This window comes from Quercus robur, chromosome 5 (genome assembly GCF_932294415.1).
Source record: "Quercus robur chromosome 5, dhQueRobu3.1, whole genome shotgun sequence".
Taxonomy (NCBI): Eukaryota; Viridiplantae; Streptophyta; class Magnoliopsida; order Fagales; family Fagaceae; genus Quercus; species Quercus robur.
Window position 1 is genome coordinate 36,398,431 of NC_065538.1, and position 17,216 is coordinate 36,415,646.

At 35.2% G+C, this 17,216-nt stretch overlaps 2 protein-coding genes across 6 annotated transcripts; both read right to left on the reverse strand.

Moving 5' to 3' along the window:
* Positions 1 to 2,108: 2,108 nt before the first annotated feature.
* On the reverse strand, positions 2,109 to 14,543 carry LOC126725869 (katanin p80 WD40 repeat-containing subunit B1 homolog KTN80.1-like). Of its 5 annotated transcripts, none has more exons than XM_050430869.1 (18): positions 14,233 to 14,542; positions 13,906 to 14,042; positions 13,724 to 13,835; positions 13,390 to 13,619; positions 13,206 to 13,308; positions 12,918 to 12,988; positions 12,610 to 12,684; positions 12,383 to 12,526; positions 12,097 to 12,283; positions 10,268 to 10,780; positions 8,385 to 8,441; positions 8,166 to 8,299; positions 7,382 to 7,507; positions 6,740 to 6,814; positions 6,510 to 6,622; positions 5,936 to 6,052; positions 5,752 to 5,820; positions 2,109 to 2,532 (listed from the first exon to the last, which is right to left on the reverse strand). In XM_050430869.1, exons 1-18 carry the CDS (start codon positions 14,255 to 14,257, stop codon positions 2,475 to 2,477), a joined length of 2,346 nt encoding a protein of 781 aa, XP_050286826.1. In that variant the 5' UTR covers positions 14,258 to 14,542; the 3' UTR covers positions 2,109 to 2,474. The 5 variants fall into 5 exon arrangements, with proteins under 5 accessions (XP_050286826.1, XP_050286829.1, XP_050286827.1 ...); XM_050430872.1 differs by having other exon boundaries at positions 13,731 to 13,835; positions 13,906 to 14,087; XM_050430870.1 differs by having other exon boundaries at positions 13,906 to 14,087.
* Positions 14,544 to 15,702: 1,159 nt separating this feature from the next.
* Positions 15,703 to 16,263, reverse strand: LOC126728155 (uncharacterized). The gene has a single exon (XM_050434024.1). The coding sequence runs from the start codon at positions 16,261 to 16,263 to the stop codon at positions 15,703 to 15,705; it is 561 nt and encodes a 186-aa protein (XP_050289981.1).
* Between the last annotated feature and the right edge of the window lie 953 nt (positions 16,264 to 17,216).

Sequence of the window (17,216 nt, forward strand, 5' to 3'; positions counted from 1 at the left end):
TGAAAAGTGTCTGTCATTAAAGCTCGACAGCTAGCCATCTATCGAGCTTAAAGAGCTGTTCTAGCCCCGTGGCTCAACAGCAGCTCGACAAATAGGCATCTGTCGAGATTTATGAAAAACAGAATTTTAGTTATGTTTTGACTCTAATCCGTGATTATGTGTTTGGGCTTTCTTGTCTCACAACCCTAGACATATAAAAGAATTATTTTAAGGGCCGTCAAAGGTGACACAAGTTGCACAAGTGTTGAGCAAAATTTGTTCTAGCAAATTGTGACCGGAGACAGAATTTGCCCTAGTTCATCGTTCTTGTGAAGAAGTTGCTATGATATTTAAGATGTATATGTTATAATACATTCCTCAACCTGTTTTATTGCCAGGCTTACATCAATGATACTTCAAATGAATGTAGCAACTACTTATCAACTGAAGAAGATGGTGATTGTACAAAATTTCAAAAACTTGATGTTCAAAGCAATGTGCAACTCACACCAACATCTGTACTCAAGGAAAACAAAAGGGCATATTCAGGGACTATTACAAAGCAACAAAGGAAGAAGATACAAAAAATACTTTAAAGTTGTATTTCAATCTCTAAGATTTTCTATGCACAATTTGGTTTTAATGGATTTGTGATTTTGGTACTAAAGACATATAGGAACAAAGGAAGTTTTTTCGACTTTATGCACAATTTGGTTTTAAATTGAAACAAAGAGGAATTAAACTTTTATATTTAGTTATTTGAGGATACAGCTTTACTTTAATGTTTTTTAAATATAATGAATACATTGAATATTTAGTGGAAGTCATGAAAAAATGAAATTGAAAAATAAAAAAAGCTATAGCAAAAATACATGGTATTGGGACATTTGTCCAATATGTGCAAATAAAAAACTGTTGGGAGGAGCTTCAGCTTAAAACAGTTGGGGCTTTAAGAGATAAACTATTTGGTTATGTATTAAAAAGACCAGTGTACCCAATTGGTCCAATAGTAACACAACCAGGTAACTTGTCCAAGAATAGCTTGCTATTTGATTGGCTAAACAAGTAACCAAATGATTCTACGGTATATGTGTCATCTTTTGAGACAGTAATGATATTTCATGTCCTTCTATTATGGATATAATTTTTACTTATTATTAATTAAAAAAATTAGTAGCATTCTCATGCATCGCATGGGTTCTTTTGTAATACTTATTAAACCAAATGTAAGAGCACATTATGATTATTGTAATATATTACTTTATAATGTCCGCATTTATCTCATATTTATTATTACTTCATAATATTACATGTTTCATCTTATATTAGAACCAATTTAGCTTTCAATAATTGAAATTAGAGAGATGTTTAAACCTGAACATGTTAACATTTGATTTAAAATTAGCCCGTGCATCGCACGGGTTAGCGACTAGTTTTCTATAAAACTATTTCATTTTCCTATATTTGGTAACAACCTTAAATGAGTTGAAAAACAATCTCTCAATTTTCCTTATTTAACTTATTGTGAGATAGAATTGTTTTCCAAAACAATTAGTGGAAAACAATCTCTAAAAGTAAGTCATACTTTTTATGTGACTAAAAATAGTTTTCCTTTAACTCATTTTTTCTAATACTACCAAACACTTGAAAATATAAAAAAAAAAAAAATTAAAACTATCTTTACACAATATTTTTCATCGAAACAATCAATGTTACAACGTTAAAAATACAAAATGATGAAAAAAAAAATGTATATATATATATATAAAGCCAAGTTAGACAATGGCTAGTTTCACCTCTTAGCATGCTGTTATCCCCATAGGGTTGATATCCTTCGCAGCAAATGTTCTCCGATTCAACTTGTTCAAAGACTCTTTTTTCCCCCTTTAATGATAACTGGTTAAAAAATAAATAAATAAATAATAATAAAGTTGATGATGATGATGATGATGAGTTGAATGAATCCCAACAGAGTTTTGGCCTAGCATTTTGATAGCGTGTACTAATTTGATTAGACTGTCTAATAATGTAGCAGCTTCAATCCTCAATCCTAAAAGTTTCCTTATATCTCGATAAGAATTGCATTTCCCATTCACAAAGAATTTGAATACATAAATAAACTGCTGCAGTTTGGAGAACAAATATATATATATATAGCTGAATATTACAGATGAATTTTGAATTGGCACATGATTACAATTACATACAATGAACCCAAGATACAAACGATAATCTCCAGAATTAAAGAATCAAAATTAGGAGATTATGCACTACAAGAAGACCAGGCTTAAAATGTTGCATTAAGCTTTAGTGCTCTTTACTGACAAACGCCAAGGATGATGACACAAAGGTAGGAAAGCATTGGGAAAAAATTGTGACATGAGAAACTGTAATTCATTTGGAAGTGTAGTATTTTATATGCAGTCCCATCAATGGGTGTCAGTTGAGCCGCCGCCCCACAATTGCAAAAACTCATTTGCATGGCAGAATTAACATTACTCTTGAAGAACTAGATTCAATTCCTGAGCACATTTTGCCAGCAAACCACCCTTCCTGCAGGAAAATCAAGAGCGAATAAAGGCTGACTTTCTATATGTCAATTGCTAAATTTGCAACAAAGAAAATCAATCAGACCCCCAGGAGACATGCATTCCACGTGTCAAAAGCAATGGTGTCAATGGACTCACAAAATGACCAGGAAAGATTCAGTATGCCAAAATGAAGCTGAAAAAGATGCTACACACACATAACATAGCTAAAGGATTTGTGGTTTGGCCTTCAGGACAGAAGAGAGAGACAGAGAGAAACTAATAAAAGTCAAATGAAGAAGATTTTTGGCCATCCCTGAAATCAATTTACTTCAAATTCCTAAATTTTTCTGACTTCACTAAAATAAAAAACTAAGGCCTAGGGTTTTAGCCATCCCTCAATCATGATAGTGTGTACAAGCTGCTGTCCAAGGTGTTGGCTAATAGGTTGAGGGTGGTTTTGGATAACCTCGTCTCTGAGACTAAAAATTCATTTGTTGGCAGAAGGCAGATTCTGGATTCAGTGCTTATTACAAATGAATGCCTAAATAGCGCTGGATATTGAAAAAGCTTATGACTATGTGAACTGGGAGGCCTTGTTTTATTTGTTGGGCCGGATGGGTTTTGGTTTAAAATGGAGGGGGTGGATTAAGGCTTGCATTTCATCTATCCGTTTTTCAATCCTGGTAAATGGATCCCCTAAAGGTTTTTTTGGAAGCTCTCGTGGGTTGAGACAAGGGGACCCACTATTCCCGCTTTTGTTTCTTTTGATTATGGAGGTTTTAAGTAGACTCTTGAAGAAGACAGAGGAGTGTAATCTTATTCGGGGTTTTTATGTGGGAGCTATGAACTCTATTGGTGTGCATATTTCCCATTTGTTATTTGTTGATGACACTCTCTTATTTTGTGATGCCTCTAGGGATCAGTTGTTGTCCATAAGGTTGGTGTTGTCGTGTTTTCAGGCTTTTACAGTTTTGAAGGCCAATGTAGGTAAAGTGAGATTGTCCCTGTTGGGGAGGTGAATAATCTAGATGCTCAGGCTAATATTCTTCACTATAAAGTGGGCAGTTTGCCTATGAAATATCTGGGGATGCCGTTGGGAACTTCTTTTAAGACAACCTCAATTTGGAATCCTATTTTGGAGAAAATGGAGAAGAAGTTATCTGGATGGAAGCGTCTCTATTTATCTAAGGGGTGGGAGGCTCATGTTACTTGAGAGTACTCGCTCAAGTCTCCAACGTACTTTTTATCTCTTTTTACTATTCCTAAAGCTGTGGCTGCTAGATTGGAAAGTATTCAGAGGAATTTCCTTTGGGGGTCTTCTGAAGGGAGTTTCAAATATCCTTTGGTGGCTTGGGAAAATGTGTGTTTACCCGTTAAGATGGGTGGTTTGGGGATAAGAAGTGTGGTGCCTTTTAATCAAGCTTTATTAGGGAAATGGATGTGGAAATATGGTTATGAAGTTACCCATCTCTGGTAGCGAGTTATCTCTAAATATGGTGAGGGTCAAGGGGGGTGGAGTACTAATGTTTGCAAGAGGACTCATGGGTGTGGCCTTTGGAGAAGCATTAATGAAGGGTGGGAGAGCTTTTCTAAGCATCTGACTTTTGTAGTGGGGGAAGGCACTCGTATCCGCTTTTGGCATGATAAGTGGATTGGTGACAATACTCTAAAAGATCTCTATCCTAAGCTCTATGTGTGTACAATGGTCAAGGATGCTTGTATCTCTGAGGTTTTGTGGATTCTAGAAGGGGGTACTCTTAAAGTGTGGAATTTAAGGTTTTATAGAGCTTTTGAAGATTGGGAGTTGGCTGCATCTTATTCTCTACTTCAACTTATCCAAACTCGTATTCCTCTGGGTGATAGGAGAGGTACTCTTTTTTGGCGACTTAAAGGTGATGGTAAGTTTGACACTCAGTCTTACTACCATGCAATTCGGGGTGCTTCAAATTATTTGTTTCCTTGTAAGGGTGTTTGGAAATCAAAGATTCCTAAGCACGTGGCATTCTTTTTGTGCACAGCTACACATGGTCGGATCCTCACGTTGGATAATCTAATGATTAAGTGTCGCCCTTTGGCTAATAGGTGTTGTATGTGTTGCTGTGATGGGGAGTCGATTGACCACCTTCTTCTTCATTGTCCTGTTACCCATTCCCTATGGACTTTTATGCTACAAGCCTTTGGTATTCATTGGGTTATGCCAGGATCGATGGCGAGTTTGTTATCTTGTTGGCATCAGTGGCTTGGGAAGCATTATTCGGACATTTGGAACTTGGTTCTAGGGTGCTTAATGTGGATTGTGTGGTTGGAATAAAATCGTCGATCCTTTGAGGACAAAGAGAAGACGTTGGATGAGTTAAAGGTTTTATACCATCGTAGTCTTTTGGAATGGTCTCGTTGTTGGGGTTTTATGGATTGTTCTTCTCTCTGAGTTTTTGTCCTCCCTTAGCTTAGTTTCCTGACTACCCTCTGTTTGTTGTGCTATTTGTTTCTTTTATTTCTTGTTGATCATCATCATGAACTTCTTGTTTTTTCATTTTTCTCTCATTTATGATAGCTTTCTGATTACCTATTAAAAAAAATTGGTGAGAATTTTCTAACCCTTCCAGTTCCAATGTAGCAATCCGCAATACGGACGACAAGGTTTTATTGGATGTGAATTTTGAAAATCTTAACTGTTATGTTCTTGACACGCATATCAAATTTCATTCAAATCAGATATTATTTACTATTCGATTAATAAACTTATTTTTTATGCATAAATTTAGACCAAAAAACTTGAAATTTAAACATTTAATTGATGACAGAGCTATTGATCTTTGATTCACTTGAAATTTTGCAAGCATGGAAGATATAATAAAAACATACAATCTGATGATTAGATTTTCTAAATTCGCATCCAATAAAAAGATAAAGAGGAGTTTTGAAGCATTTTTGGAGAGAAACCATTTCCATCAAAATAGGAAATCTTGAATTTGATACCTCCCATTTTAAATTTTAAAAATCCCACATGTTGGGCCTGACTTATTAAGGGGGAATTTAAGGTCCACACGTGAGAGGGAGTATTAATATTATGGTTAAGTAATTAAATTCACCATTTCCTAATAGCTTATGCTTTTTGGGAGAATCGGTAATTTAACAACAATAATTTCTAAATCCTAAAATGAAAACTTCAAAGTTCAGCCATTACAATTTCCATCAAATGGCACTTTGTGAATTGTGAAACTCAAGATGACATGCTTACCTTACAAGAGCTGGAAGAATTTTCTGGATCTTCTGCATCTGGATAAAGCACTGGTTGCAGCATTCTAGCCTGTGCTCAAATTTTCAAATAAAGTAGGTTCACCACACCAAATAAGTTTCATTAACTCTTACCCACACAAGAATCTAAAAGGAAAATGTCCATATTATTTTGAAAAAAATAAAACCTTTGCTCTGCATGAAGATCAACACCAACTGCTGGAGGTGCTGAAACGGTTGAGCGTATTACTGGTCCAAAGACTGCAACAAGCTTCAATAGCATCTCCAATGATAAACTTGCATGCCTGTAACATTTGCAGCGTAATAAAATATCTATCAGAAACAGAGTGTGTTAGAAGAAACATTGGCGTATTTTGTTTTTGTTTTTGTTAAAAAAAGTTGTGTAAAAGTACTTCTGTACCTAGATTAAGCATCATCCCCCCCCCCCCCCCCCCCTCAAGTTTAATACCTACCCCTAAAAATTACATTGCCAAAATGTCAACAACCTATGGGCTGGAGTCCAAATAAGTAAAATGAAATCATGCTGAAGAATATGGTTTTCTCATCACGGGAGCTCAATATATAATTTATTATGAACCATGTGAGAAAATTCACGTTACTTCAGATAATCCAGCTCTAGTTGCAGGGTCCTGGCCCTCATAGGGTGAGGACTGCACTAAGATGGTAAAAAGTCCTACGCCAAACATCTTCCAGTCCCTTGCATTATGAATTTGCTTACCATCTTATGCATGAAAGAATTACCTTTCTACCTTGCTATCCAGCAAGCCCAAAAGCACAGGAAGCAAGCAAGAAAACAGATCTAAGGTGAGAATCTCCATTTTTTCCATCAGAACACTGATCACATCAGCTTGCACCTGTATCAGGATCAAATGATGATCAGAACAACCAAATATGCATGAAAAAAAACATTAATTACTAGTGGGATCATTAGAAAAAAAAATACTCTTGAACTTTTTCAAGTAAATACCCACAGAAAGATCTGGAAGCTTCATCAGTGCACTAATAGCACCTTTAATATCATTGCGCTCCCAAAAATGTCGCACCACCTGCAAGTTCACATTATAACGAGTAACTTCCAGGGTAAAAGCAACTTTAGAACAAAGTTTCAATTAAAATAAATTAAGGTACTTGAACAACACATGGTGAAGGTTGGTTCATTTTTCTCTTTCCACTCTTTGTACCAGCAAGAAGTCTTTTCCATCATTACATAGAGCTAGATGCATTTTATATACTGCAGAGCTAATATAACATTCTAAATTGCAATACATCCATGGACAATTCAGCACATCAAGCTTCCAGAGGTTATCTTTATAGCATGAATTAGTCCACATCAGGGACCATAACTACTACTAGAAAACATTTTATTATGGACAAAGTTTTCCTCCAACCCATTATATGGCTACTCATAAAACCATCCACATGCATTATTTAAACATGTCACATGACTCATTAAATAGGTCATGCAACTAACATCAATTGCCACATAGTGGGTTGGAGAAACTTTTCTTCAAACCAGTTTGTAGGAAAACTTTTTACTTTTATTAATACCAGTAAAGCAATAGGTTGCATGTCATTACTTAATTATTCAAGTTGACTTCAAGAAATAAGGTTACCTGTAATTTTGTTAGGCGAGAGCGAAGGGTACTTAGGAATAGTTCATGAGTTTGCATGAGATCTTCGGTAACATCCTTATCATTTGAAGATGGTGAGTCCCTTCCAGAAGTTTGAGGTTCTCCTTTCTGTTAATTAGAAAAAAATGTGAAACAAAAAGTAAACAGCTTTAGTTAACCAAAAGTGACATTGCATACACATGTAAGTTTATCTTTCTATGTAAATGTTTCAAGAACAATTAATCTCCCACTGGTTAACAGAAAATTTCCACAAAGTCTCATTTGAATTGCATCTTCAACTGAATATTTTCAAGGAAATACACTGTAAGTCATAATGTGTTCCTATAAAAAGAGAATTTAGGGAAAATAAGAGCAGTTTTTTTACCCCCAACTTCCAGTTACATATCTTTAACCAATTTACAAATTGATTTCTCCACATTATCTAAAAGGTGAAAAGAAATGGCAATCATCAGATGATCTGAACCATTTTGGATTAGTAAACGGAAGGTTTCCCAAGAAAGAAATATTATTGAGGGATAATTCAATTCAAATATTCTTGATTATATGTTAGCAGCAAAGTCCTTCCAATGACTTTTCTATATATACCTAATGAAATTTTGAATTATTTTTCAAAAAAAAAACCTACTTGTTGAAAATGTCCTCCTATATATTAATAGGGACCTAAACTATGAAAATCTGAATTCTCAAACTCAGCAGAGATGCCACTGCTGACAAATGGCTATAGACAATAGTCTAGAAAAGCTTTTAAAGAGTCAAAATGTTTTACCACCAAAGTGGGAGTTCTATCTGCTTCAGGCATCACACGAGACATAGTAGATGCTTGATCTTCAATACTATTAAATCTTTCTCTTTTTTCAAACCTCTCAACCAGAGAGCGGGTCCTTCCTTGTACAACTGCAACTGCCAAATGAAATTCTTTACAGAGTCAAGATCCATCCCACTTGTATATTCCATAAAATAAAGCAGTTGGTAAGCAATGGCAAACCTCCATTGACCATTTTAACAGGGCTTATCCCTTTGCTGCAATTAAGGGATTCATCACCTGAAACATAACATGAAAGCTACTTATTTCCATCAACGGAGAATAAAGCTATATCATAGATCATCAACAAAACCACTACTAATTAAGGAATAGTAACTGTTGTTCATCAGCTAACCTGATATTGAGGCAAAAGAAAAAGGTACTGAAGGGGCAAGCATTAAAAGAGATACCATAGGATTTACAATTTATGATTTTGGAGGAAAACAGTAACAGAATGGCCCATACACCTCTTGTACAGTACTAGGTTTGAACTAAAAGACAGGTTCTAATTCTGGTGTTGGCAAAATATATGATCAAAGACTCAAATGTTTTAGAAATACGGGAAAATTTTGAAAGTCAGCTGAAAGCAGCATGCTTTACATTATGTAATATTAGAAAATTGGGTGGAATTAGATATTGTTCCCAGAGCCGGCTTGATGAGTTTGGGGGCCTAAGGCGAAAACTAAATTGAGGCATTTTATATATTTAAATAAATTTTTTTTAAATTTTTTTTTTTAATATTACTTAAACTCTATTATCTTGTGTTAGATACAAAATTACTAATAAACATGAACTACATATAATTGTTTTTTGAGAAAGTCTATATATACAAAAAATTTGACAAAACTTTTTACACTTGTTGATGTGGCAATTGATAGTGATAAGTAAAAAAATGATATTAAAAATGGATTTAGATTTGAACTAATAAAAGTTTGCCAACTCAAGTGTGGTTAAAAATGTTGTGAAATTTTTTGTATATTGCTCTTGTTTTTTTCCCCATTTTTCAAGAAGTGCTTCATTCATAACATTTTCATTCATAACATTTTGACAACAAATCCAAAATGTTAAGTTGTTACTGGTTCTAATTTGAACCCAACACTAAAATTATTTTTTTTTCCCACCAATAATAGCTAGTAACAACTTGCCACTTAAGAAGCGTTTAATTCGCCGTGGTGTTACATTACACCGCAATATTACATTATTGTAATTTTACATTAAGGTAATCTCAATATAAGAATACAACATTACATTGTTTAAGAAGGTGATGAAATTAAGATGATTGATATATTTTGTATTTATAGATTATGGTAATATTAGAAAAAATAAAATATATCAAAAACCTTAATGTCACTTTATCGTAATGTGCATCACATCAAGAATACATCATAGCGAACCAAACTCACCCTTAGGATTTGTTGTGAAAGTATTGTGAAAAATGTTGCGGACATAACATCTCTCTCTTCTTTTTTCTTGTTTTTCATTTGATAAAAAATATTATTTTATTAATCGGCTAATATTTGGACTTAATTGATACTATTACAATGAAAGAAATAACCCTATTGGTTAAAATTTGGGGGCTTTTTTTTTTTTAACTTGGAGACCTCTTGCAACCGCCTCATTTTGCCAATACTAGAGCCGGTATAGAGCCGGCCTTGATTGTACCGAATGGCTATACAAGAAAACAATAAGTAAAAATGACTACATCTATTAGAAAGTAATAGTTGCAAAAACTGTGACAGTAGTTTCATAATATGCGTAGAAGACAAATTCTTTGTATACATAAGAGTGATTGATTACATTTAATGTGTTGCAAGACATTTAATGCTAACTAAATGCAGTCTGACAAAGCAAAATGATACAAAACTTCAGTTGAGTGCCCCAAGATTTTTGAGTTAAGGCTTCAATGGGTAAATGGAGATCATCAGCTAGCAAACACATTAATGGGAAAATTTGTGTGGATAGAAAGTAGATGGGCTAGAGGAATAAAATATAAACAGGACAAATCAATGACAAAATATATTTATATTTCATTTGTAAACAGATGGCACTATAGTACAAGAACTTACAGCTTTCCTGATTAGACGGTGTTCGTGGTGACAAAATTTTGTCAAGCTTTTCAGTAACAATCTTGATATTAGAATGTTTATCCTCACAGGATTCTCTAGATCCATCTTCAGATCCATGTTTGGATTGGAAGTTTGAATCTATTGCACACGTCACATTGCTCAAAGTTCCAGATTCAACAACTTCTGGCAGCCTCTCGACCTCAATTTTACTATTTGATGGCCTCCGAACATGAGCTGGTCTGAGCAACATTCCACGTTTTGTCCTTGAAAAGCTGATGGATTCCTTTCCAGAATTTGCCCCATCTCCTCCATCAGCACCGTCCCTAGGTACAATGCTAGGAACAACAAAGGATTTATCAAGCGCTTTTTCATAAGATCTTGCATTCAAACCTACTGAAGGACTCTGCTTCTGAGATGGCAGACAACTCATATCCTTTGAATCCAATGGGGGTGCCACTTTTGGAGAATTGAAGGACTCAGCTCTCTGTGAAGCAACAGGCTTTCCACCAGTAGCTTTGAAAAGAAGACAAAACAGCACATCAGGGAAAGTTGGATTAAAATGACAGAAATAAATGCCAAAAAGCATTGACATATCCATAATAGATCACTTTTTAGATTAGCGCTTGTGTGTCAAATTAAACTCCTATGCAAATTTCTATCTTCAGTATACCTTCTCAATGTCCTAGCCTCCTAGGCCTTGACATCATATTAACTTGGGTAGAACCAAATCCCTATCTCCATAGATCAGAAACCAGAACAGCTCTGAATTACGCAAGCCCAGACTTAGTTCAGAATAAAAAAACCAGTTAAACTTTGACCACAATTGAACACAAGCTACAATATGCCTTCAGGTGCAGTTTTCTCAATGCAAGCTGTACCCACACTTAACATGGGCTGGACTATACTAATCTCTGGGTCTAAGGTACATAATCTGCTGCAAAAGACAGCAATTTGTTGATACCCTTTCAAATACTAATGGATTATATAGAAGTCCCCCCCCCCCCCCCCCCCCCTCCCTTTAAGTTTTGGCCCCAAAGGGAGGGGAAGGGGAGATTCAAAGATTATAGAGAAGCAATGATTCTGCCCCTTGTAATCAAAACTTTCAATATGATAAAAGCAAACAGATTTGGACCTTGATCATTAACCTACATTCATCTAGAAACTATTATGCTAAGTTAGCTCATTAGGTGCAATTACAATAATTTATAATACTTTTGACACAAGTATTTATACAATTACATAAAAGTTAATATACTTGAGCATTTTGTGGGCACTATGGTTGCTACAACTTTTTGATAATCACCACTGTCACTCTTGCTTGAACTCTGCACTCTTCTAACCTATGGTTGGCTAAACCAGGCCAAGACCTCCATTCCTCCATTGATTAAGAAAAACCAACAAAAAACACCCAGTATCTAGAAACTTGAATGTGTGTAAGAGAATAACCATAATAAACTTTCTGAAAAGATGATGAATAAGGAATTCAAATTCTGACTGGGGGCAAACCAAGCCAATCTCCAACATATGCTATAAATGACGTACTTTAACACTTGGGGGGTGGGGAGGGGTAAGAATGAGTTTAAATACAAACTCATAACTAGCACCACATTTTCTTTTATATATGTTTTCTAATCCTTTTTTTTCCTCCTCTTTTTCTATATGTTTGTTAAGCAGCTTTGATACTCCATATTTATAAGTTGTGGGACCCCTCAAAAGTTCTACATTCTTGGATGTGGACCATGTTTATGATATTAAAAACTGAGGACCTATGTTGAATAATCAATTGTTTCAAAGTGTAACATTTCTAAAAAAAACAAATAACAACTTACAATCCACGTATATGTTCTTTATCTCTTTTGTATCATAATCTGGAGACACGCACCGCAAGCCTGAAGTTGACCTGAGACCAGTTCCTCCTTTCTCTAAAGAATGACTTCCCTGGAAATTAAGATTAATTTTCTGCTCTGTATTGTCATTTTGCTCAGGTCTTGAAGTAGACCCATATGGCTCAATAAGCTGCCATAAAGAATATAACTTAAATTGACTTAATGGTACAGAGAAAATTAAAGAGATAAGGAAAAAGGGGGAAAAGGTTACAAGGAAAGATAACAGTACCGATATATCTGCTACCCAAACTCCAACAGAATTGCGAAAGTATGAGCAAGCCAGAAGTTTTCCGTCATTAATGCATTGGTCACCAAGTGTTGACCATCCCATATCAACAGCATCATGACAAATTACAGGCTCCCATGAGTAAACCTACAATTACCAAGCTTGGATGTGATGTTTAGGTACCATCTTCATACAATTTCATTTAACTACATGACAATGACAATCCAAACCTTCAAACTATCTTCCAACCCAGAAAGTAGGGTCCTTCCGTCGGGATGAAAGGTGATTGCCCGTACTCCTGTAGACTGGAAAGGGGTTAACTAATTTTGTTAGAGAAATTGGATGCAATCCATATCCAAGTATTATAAAATTAAAAAAAATAAATAAATAATTAAAAGGTTGGCATAGAGGACAGAAGAAAAGGAGGCCTGGTACATGTCTTTTGCATTTAAGGGTAATCCCAGCATAAGATTGAACTTCCAAGATACTTAAAGTGACTACGCAACTTCAATTTTAAAGAACAAATAATGTCAGATACCTCAGGTCTAGTAGATCCAATTAGTTCAAAAGTTTCCAAATCCCAGAATTTCACTGTTCTGTCTGCTGAACCTGTAAAATGAATCATATTAATACGTTATGAAAAGCTTACTAATTACTAAATAAACAAATTAGCGAGAATACACTGATTTCAGGAGGCAGACAAAAGGAAATCAGAAGAATGGGTACATCTATATGTACTTGAGACAAAAACTAAACAAATCTAACATAACCAACAAAAACTAACAACCTCTACACTGTTAAAAAGAAATCAAGTCAGATGCTGTACCTGTGGCCAGGAGAAACTCGAGGGGATGGAAATCTAGGGACCGAATGTGACCTTGATGGAATTTAAAATCGTGCAAGAGCTTTCCAGCAGTTAGATCCCAAACCTGTTCAATAGACAGTGTGATAAGAAGAAAGCAGCAAACAACATTAACATTGATGATAAGATAATTTTATTGTTAATTGACCTTGACAACGTTATCGAATCCACCAGAAACTACCCAACGACCGTCAGGAGTGAATTTGATAGTAGTAATGCCTCGAGTGTGTCCTTTGTATGTGTGAATGCATCCTTTCTTTCTAATATCCCATATCTTTAGATTAGTATCCACTGAACCAGATGCAAACAACTCTCCAAATGGATGAAATTCAACAGCACTACAGTTATTGGATCTGTGTCCACTAAGAGTTCGAACCACTACACTTAGAGAATAGCAATCAAACAATAATAATTACTTTCATATTCTTCTTCTGCAGCATAATTAATTGCATAATGAAATGAAAAAGGAAATGGACTTTAACTCTTTACTTCCTCCAAATCCCATAGCTTTATAACACCATTAGAAGCTCCAGCCAGCACCAAAACTTCATCAAAAGCTACACATTCAACTGGAGTTGTATGTCCACACAAGGTCTGTATAAAAACAAAATTGATTACTAATTTAGCAAGAAATATAATGAAAGTATCCTCCCCCTCCTATTACCATTAAAGAATTGGGTTTCCCAATGCTCCAAAGATTAACTTTATGGTCATCACCACCGGTTACAAACAGACGACAAGCCTTCTTCCCAATATTGACGCAGTTCACAGTGGCAGTGGTGGAATGAGCCACAAATTCCTCTGTTTTTTTTTTTCAGTCAAATCACACAAACAGTAAACTGATTTCTGAACTTACTTATTAAACAAACTCTAAAGCTTCTTTTACTCTTAAGTTGCTGAGAGACAAAGTAAAAGCAAAAAAGAAGAAGAAGAAGAAGCTGAAACAACAGTTCAGTAGAAAAGCAAAGTAAAACCCTAAACAAAAGGATACGTAGCTTATATCCACGCTTCGCCATTTTTTGCCGAATTCCAGAGCTAAAACGGAGATCCAGAAACTTGCTTTTATTGCTTCACAGGAAAAGGAAAAGGTTTTATTGCTGAGGAAATTGAAATCCGCAGAGAGAGAAAGAGAGAGACAGTTCAGAGGGAAAAAGGAAATGGTAATTTGGAGTCGCTCATCACTCACGGACCCGGACCCGGACCCGGACCCCACACCCCAGGCTCCTCCTCCAAATCCAAAATAACAAAATACCAAAAACAAGGTAAGTGTGTGTTGTTCTGAGTCTGACCACCTCTCTCTGTCTCTCTGCTCAATTTTCATTTTATTTATCCAAGCTTTCTTTTGTTTTCCTACTTCCTAATTACGTAAATGCCCTTTCTTCTTTTTTCTTTTGTGATTCTTTGATTTTTTTTTTTTTTTTTTTTTTTCCCTCAGTCCTAATTAGGGATCATTTGGTAACGTTATTCTAGTAATATTGTTCATATTTTTTATAAAAAAAATGTGGATGAAAAAATTTGTAAAAATATGTATAATATTATTTAAAAACTAAAATGTGTTAGTTAAAATGTCATACCAAACGCCCCTAGATTTTAAGGAAGACAAGTTGTTTTGATTTTTAGACAACAAATATGTTTTGATTTTTTAGTTCTGCTGTTTTGATTGTTTTGATCTTAGACAACAAATATGTTTTGATTTTTTTTTATATAATGTAAATATAGTATTTCTTTTTAGTTTCCACTTTTCACACCAAATATTAAAAATTTAAAAAAAATTATTATTACTTTTCTTATAAACCATTTATTTTTGAGAGTAAATAATAAAATAGAATGTTACGGAATATACAATATTATATATATATATATATATATATACTAGTTATAGGCTCATGCGTTGCACAGTTTTATGAAAAAAAAACTTATAAAATATATGTATAAATAATTATTATAACAAAATAGGTACTAATTTGTTAGTGACTTGAAGTATTGTTAAAAATAATATCAATGATTAAAAAATGTTAGAAGTGTTTTTTTCATTTGGAATATATTTGAATACTTATTTGTACACTATGTTTTTAGAGTATCCTTATTCTTCTTTGTCATTGTTCTTTATTAAAATCTTTAGATATAGTATTAAAAAAATTGGTCACTTTTAAGAGATAGAACTATTTTTTATTATGCCCATGCGATGCATGGCTTAATAAAAAATATTTTGATAATATAATTAAATTTAATAACAAATAAAATGAAAAAATAATTAATTCAAAATTTAAGATTAAAAAATAAATTGTACTTGTACACTTAAAAAAAATTAATTTTTATTTCTTATTTTGAATTTTTTTTTTTTTTTTTTTTTTGAGAAACCAATAAGAAAATTTTATTAAGCTAAATCAAACAATAAAACATCATCCAAATCACGTGGAAGGTCTTCCATCCACACATCAGTATCTGCAGATACAACTGCTCAACGTGTAAGGGCATGAGCTAACTTATTACCCTCACGTTGAACATGAACAAAGTTACAGCAAGATAAAGAAGATGACAGTAATCTAGTTTCATCAATAATATGCCCATATGGAGTCTTAGACCGCTTTGAGGAATTAACAACTTTGATTACTTGCAGAGAATCACCCTCCACCACAACCCGAAAAACGTTGATTTCCTTGGCAAACAAGACTACCCTACGAGTAGCTTGGGCCTCCACCATCACCGCTGAGCCAGGGAACCTAATCTTTTGGCTGAGCGCACTGATCACCAAGCCTGTCGAGTCTCTGACCACCACCCCTAAGCCGGCACTACCTTGCTCCTCAAAAACTGCCCCGTTAAAATTGATTTTGTACACACTTTCATCTGGTGGTGACCATTTAATCACTTCCTTGGGTACTGGCCGATGCAAGGGATGCTTCTGAATATCTATGAATTCTCTCAAAAAATCTAAAGCTCTGCTCACCACGTCACCCACGTCCCAAACCAGCTGAAGCAATCTTTTTCTGTTCCTTCGCTCCCATATCGCCCAAGCTATCATGGAGAATAGAGCAACCTAAGAAGGGGTTGCGTTCTGCAGCAAGTAACAAAATAGATCTTCAAAAGTCAAAAGTTTTTGAGAGCGAAGGAATGAAAAGGATTGAGTGGACATCCAAATCGGCTTGACATCATCACAGAGCCATAGTGCATGGATACTATCCTCCACCTCGACTTCGCACAACCTGCAATGACCATCAGTTGCTACAACGCTTTCCCAGATTTTTCTTTGCAGGCAAAGACTCACCAACAGCTCTCCAAATGAAATGGCGCACTTTGTTGGGTATTACCATCCTTCAAACCCCCTTCCAGAGCCTTTTACTAGCTTCAGTACTAGATGAACTCGGCTGGTTTTGGGCTTGAGCAGCTACCAGGAGTCGATATGCTGAACGCACTGAGTAACTTCCATCCAGGGTATAAGGCCAGATCAGTAAATCAGTGTTATGGTGCTTGCTAAGGGGAATACTCTTAATACCATCAGCTTCCCATGGTAGAAAGTGTCTGTCAATGAGCTCAAAATCCCAAGTCTTAGTGCCTGAAATGAATAAATCTTGGACTACATTCAAAGATTGATCTAGCCGAGGAGACAAAACCTTCCCACTCCCTGGAGAAGGAAGCCACCGATGCTGCCAAATCTGAATATCCTTCCCATCCCTAATCCTCTAGAAAGCTTCATTAGAGATCACATCCCTGGCCAACATGATGCTCTTCCAAGCATAAGAACATCTTGGGTTTTGAACAGCCTCAAAAATATCACCGGAGGGAAAATATTTAGCTCTAAAAAACCCTATATAGTAAAGTCTCCTTTTCATGGTATAGATGCCACACTTGCTTCCCAAGCAAAGCATCATTGAATTGGCATAAATCCCGGGACCCCATACCTCCTATCGACTTGGAAGAGCAAAGCGTCTTCTAATTGACCCAGTGAATTTTCCTAGCACTGTTTGAGCACCCCCA

Coding starts and splice junctions, on each gene's coding strand:
- LOC126728155 (XM_050434024.1), bottom strand. CDS start 16,263: ATGATAGCTTGGGCGATATGGGAGCGAAGGAACAGAAAAAGATTGCTT.
- LOC126725869 (XM_050430869.1), bottom strand. CDS start 14,257: ATGGCGAAGCGTGGATATAAGCTAC. Junction 13,620..13,723: donor GGATTTGGAGGAAGTAAAGA/GTTAAAGTCCAT, acceptor CTCTAAGTGTAG/TGGTTCGAACTCTTAGTGGA. Junction 5,821..5,935: donor GATCTTCATGCAGAGCAAAG/GTTTTATTTTTT, acceptor ATTTGAGCACAG/GCTAGAATGCTGCAACCAGT.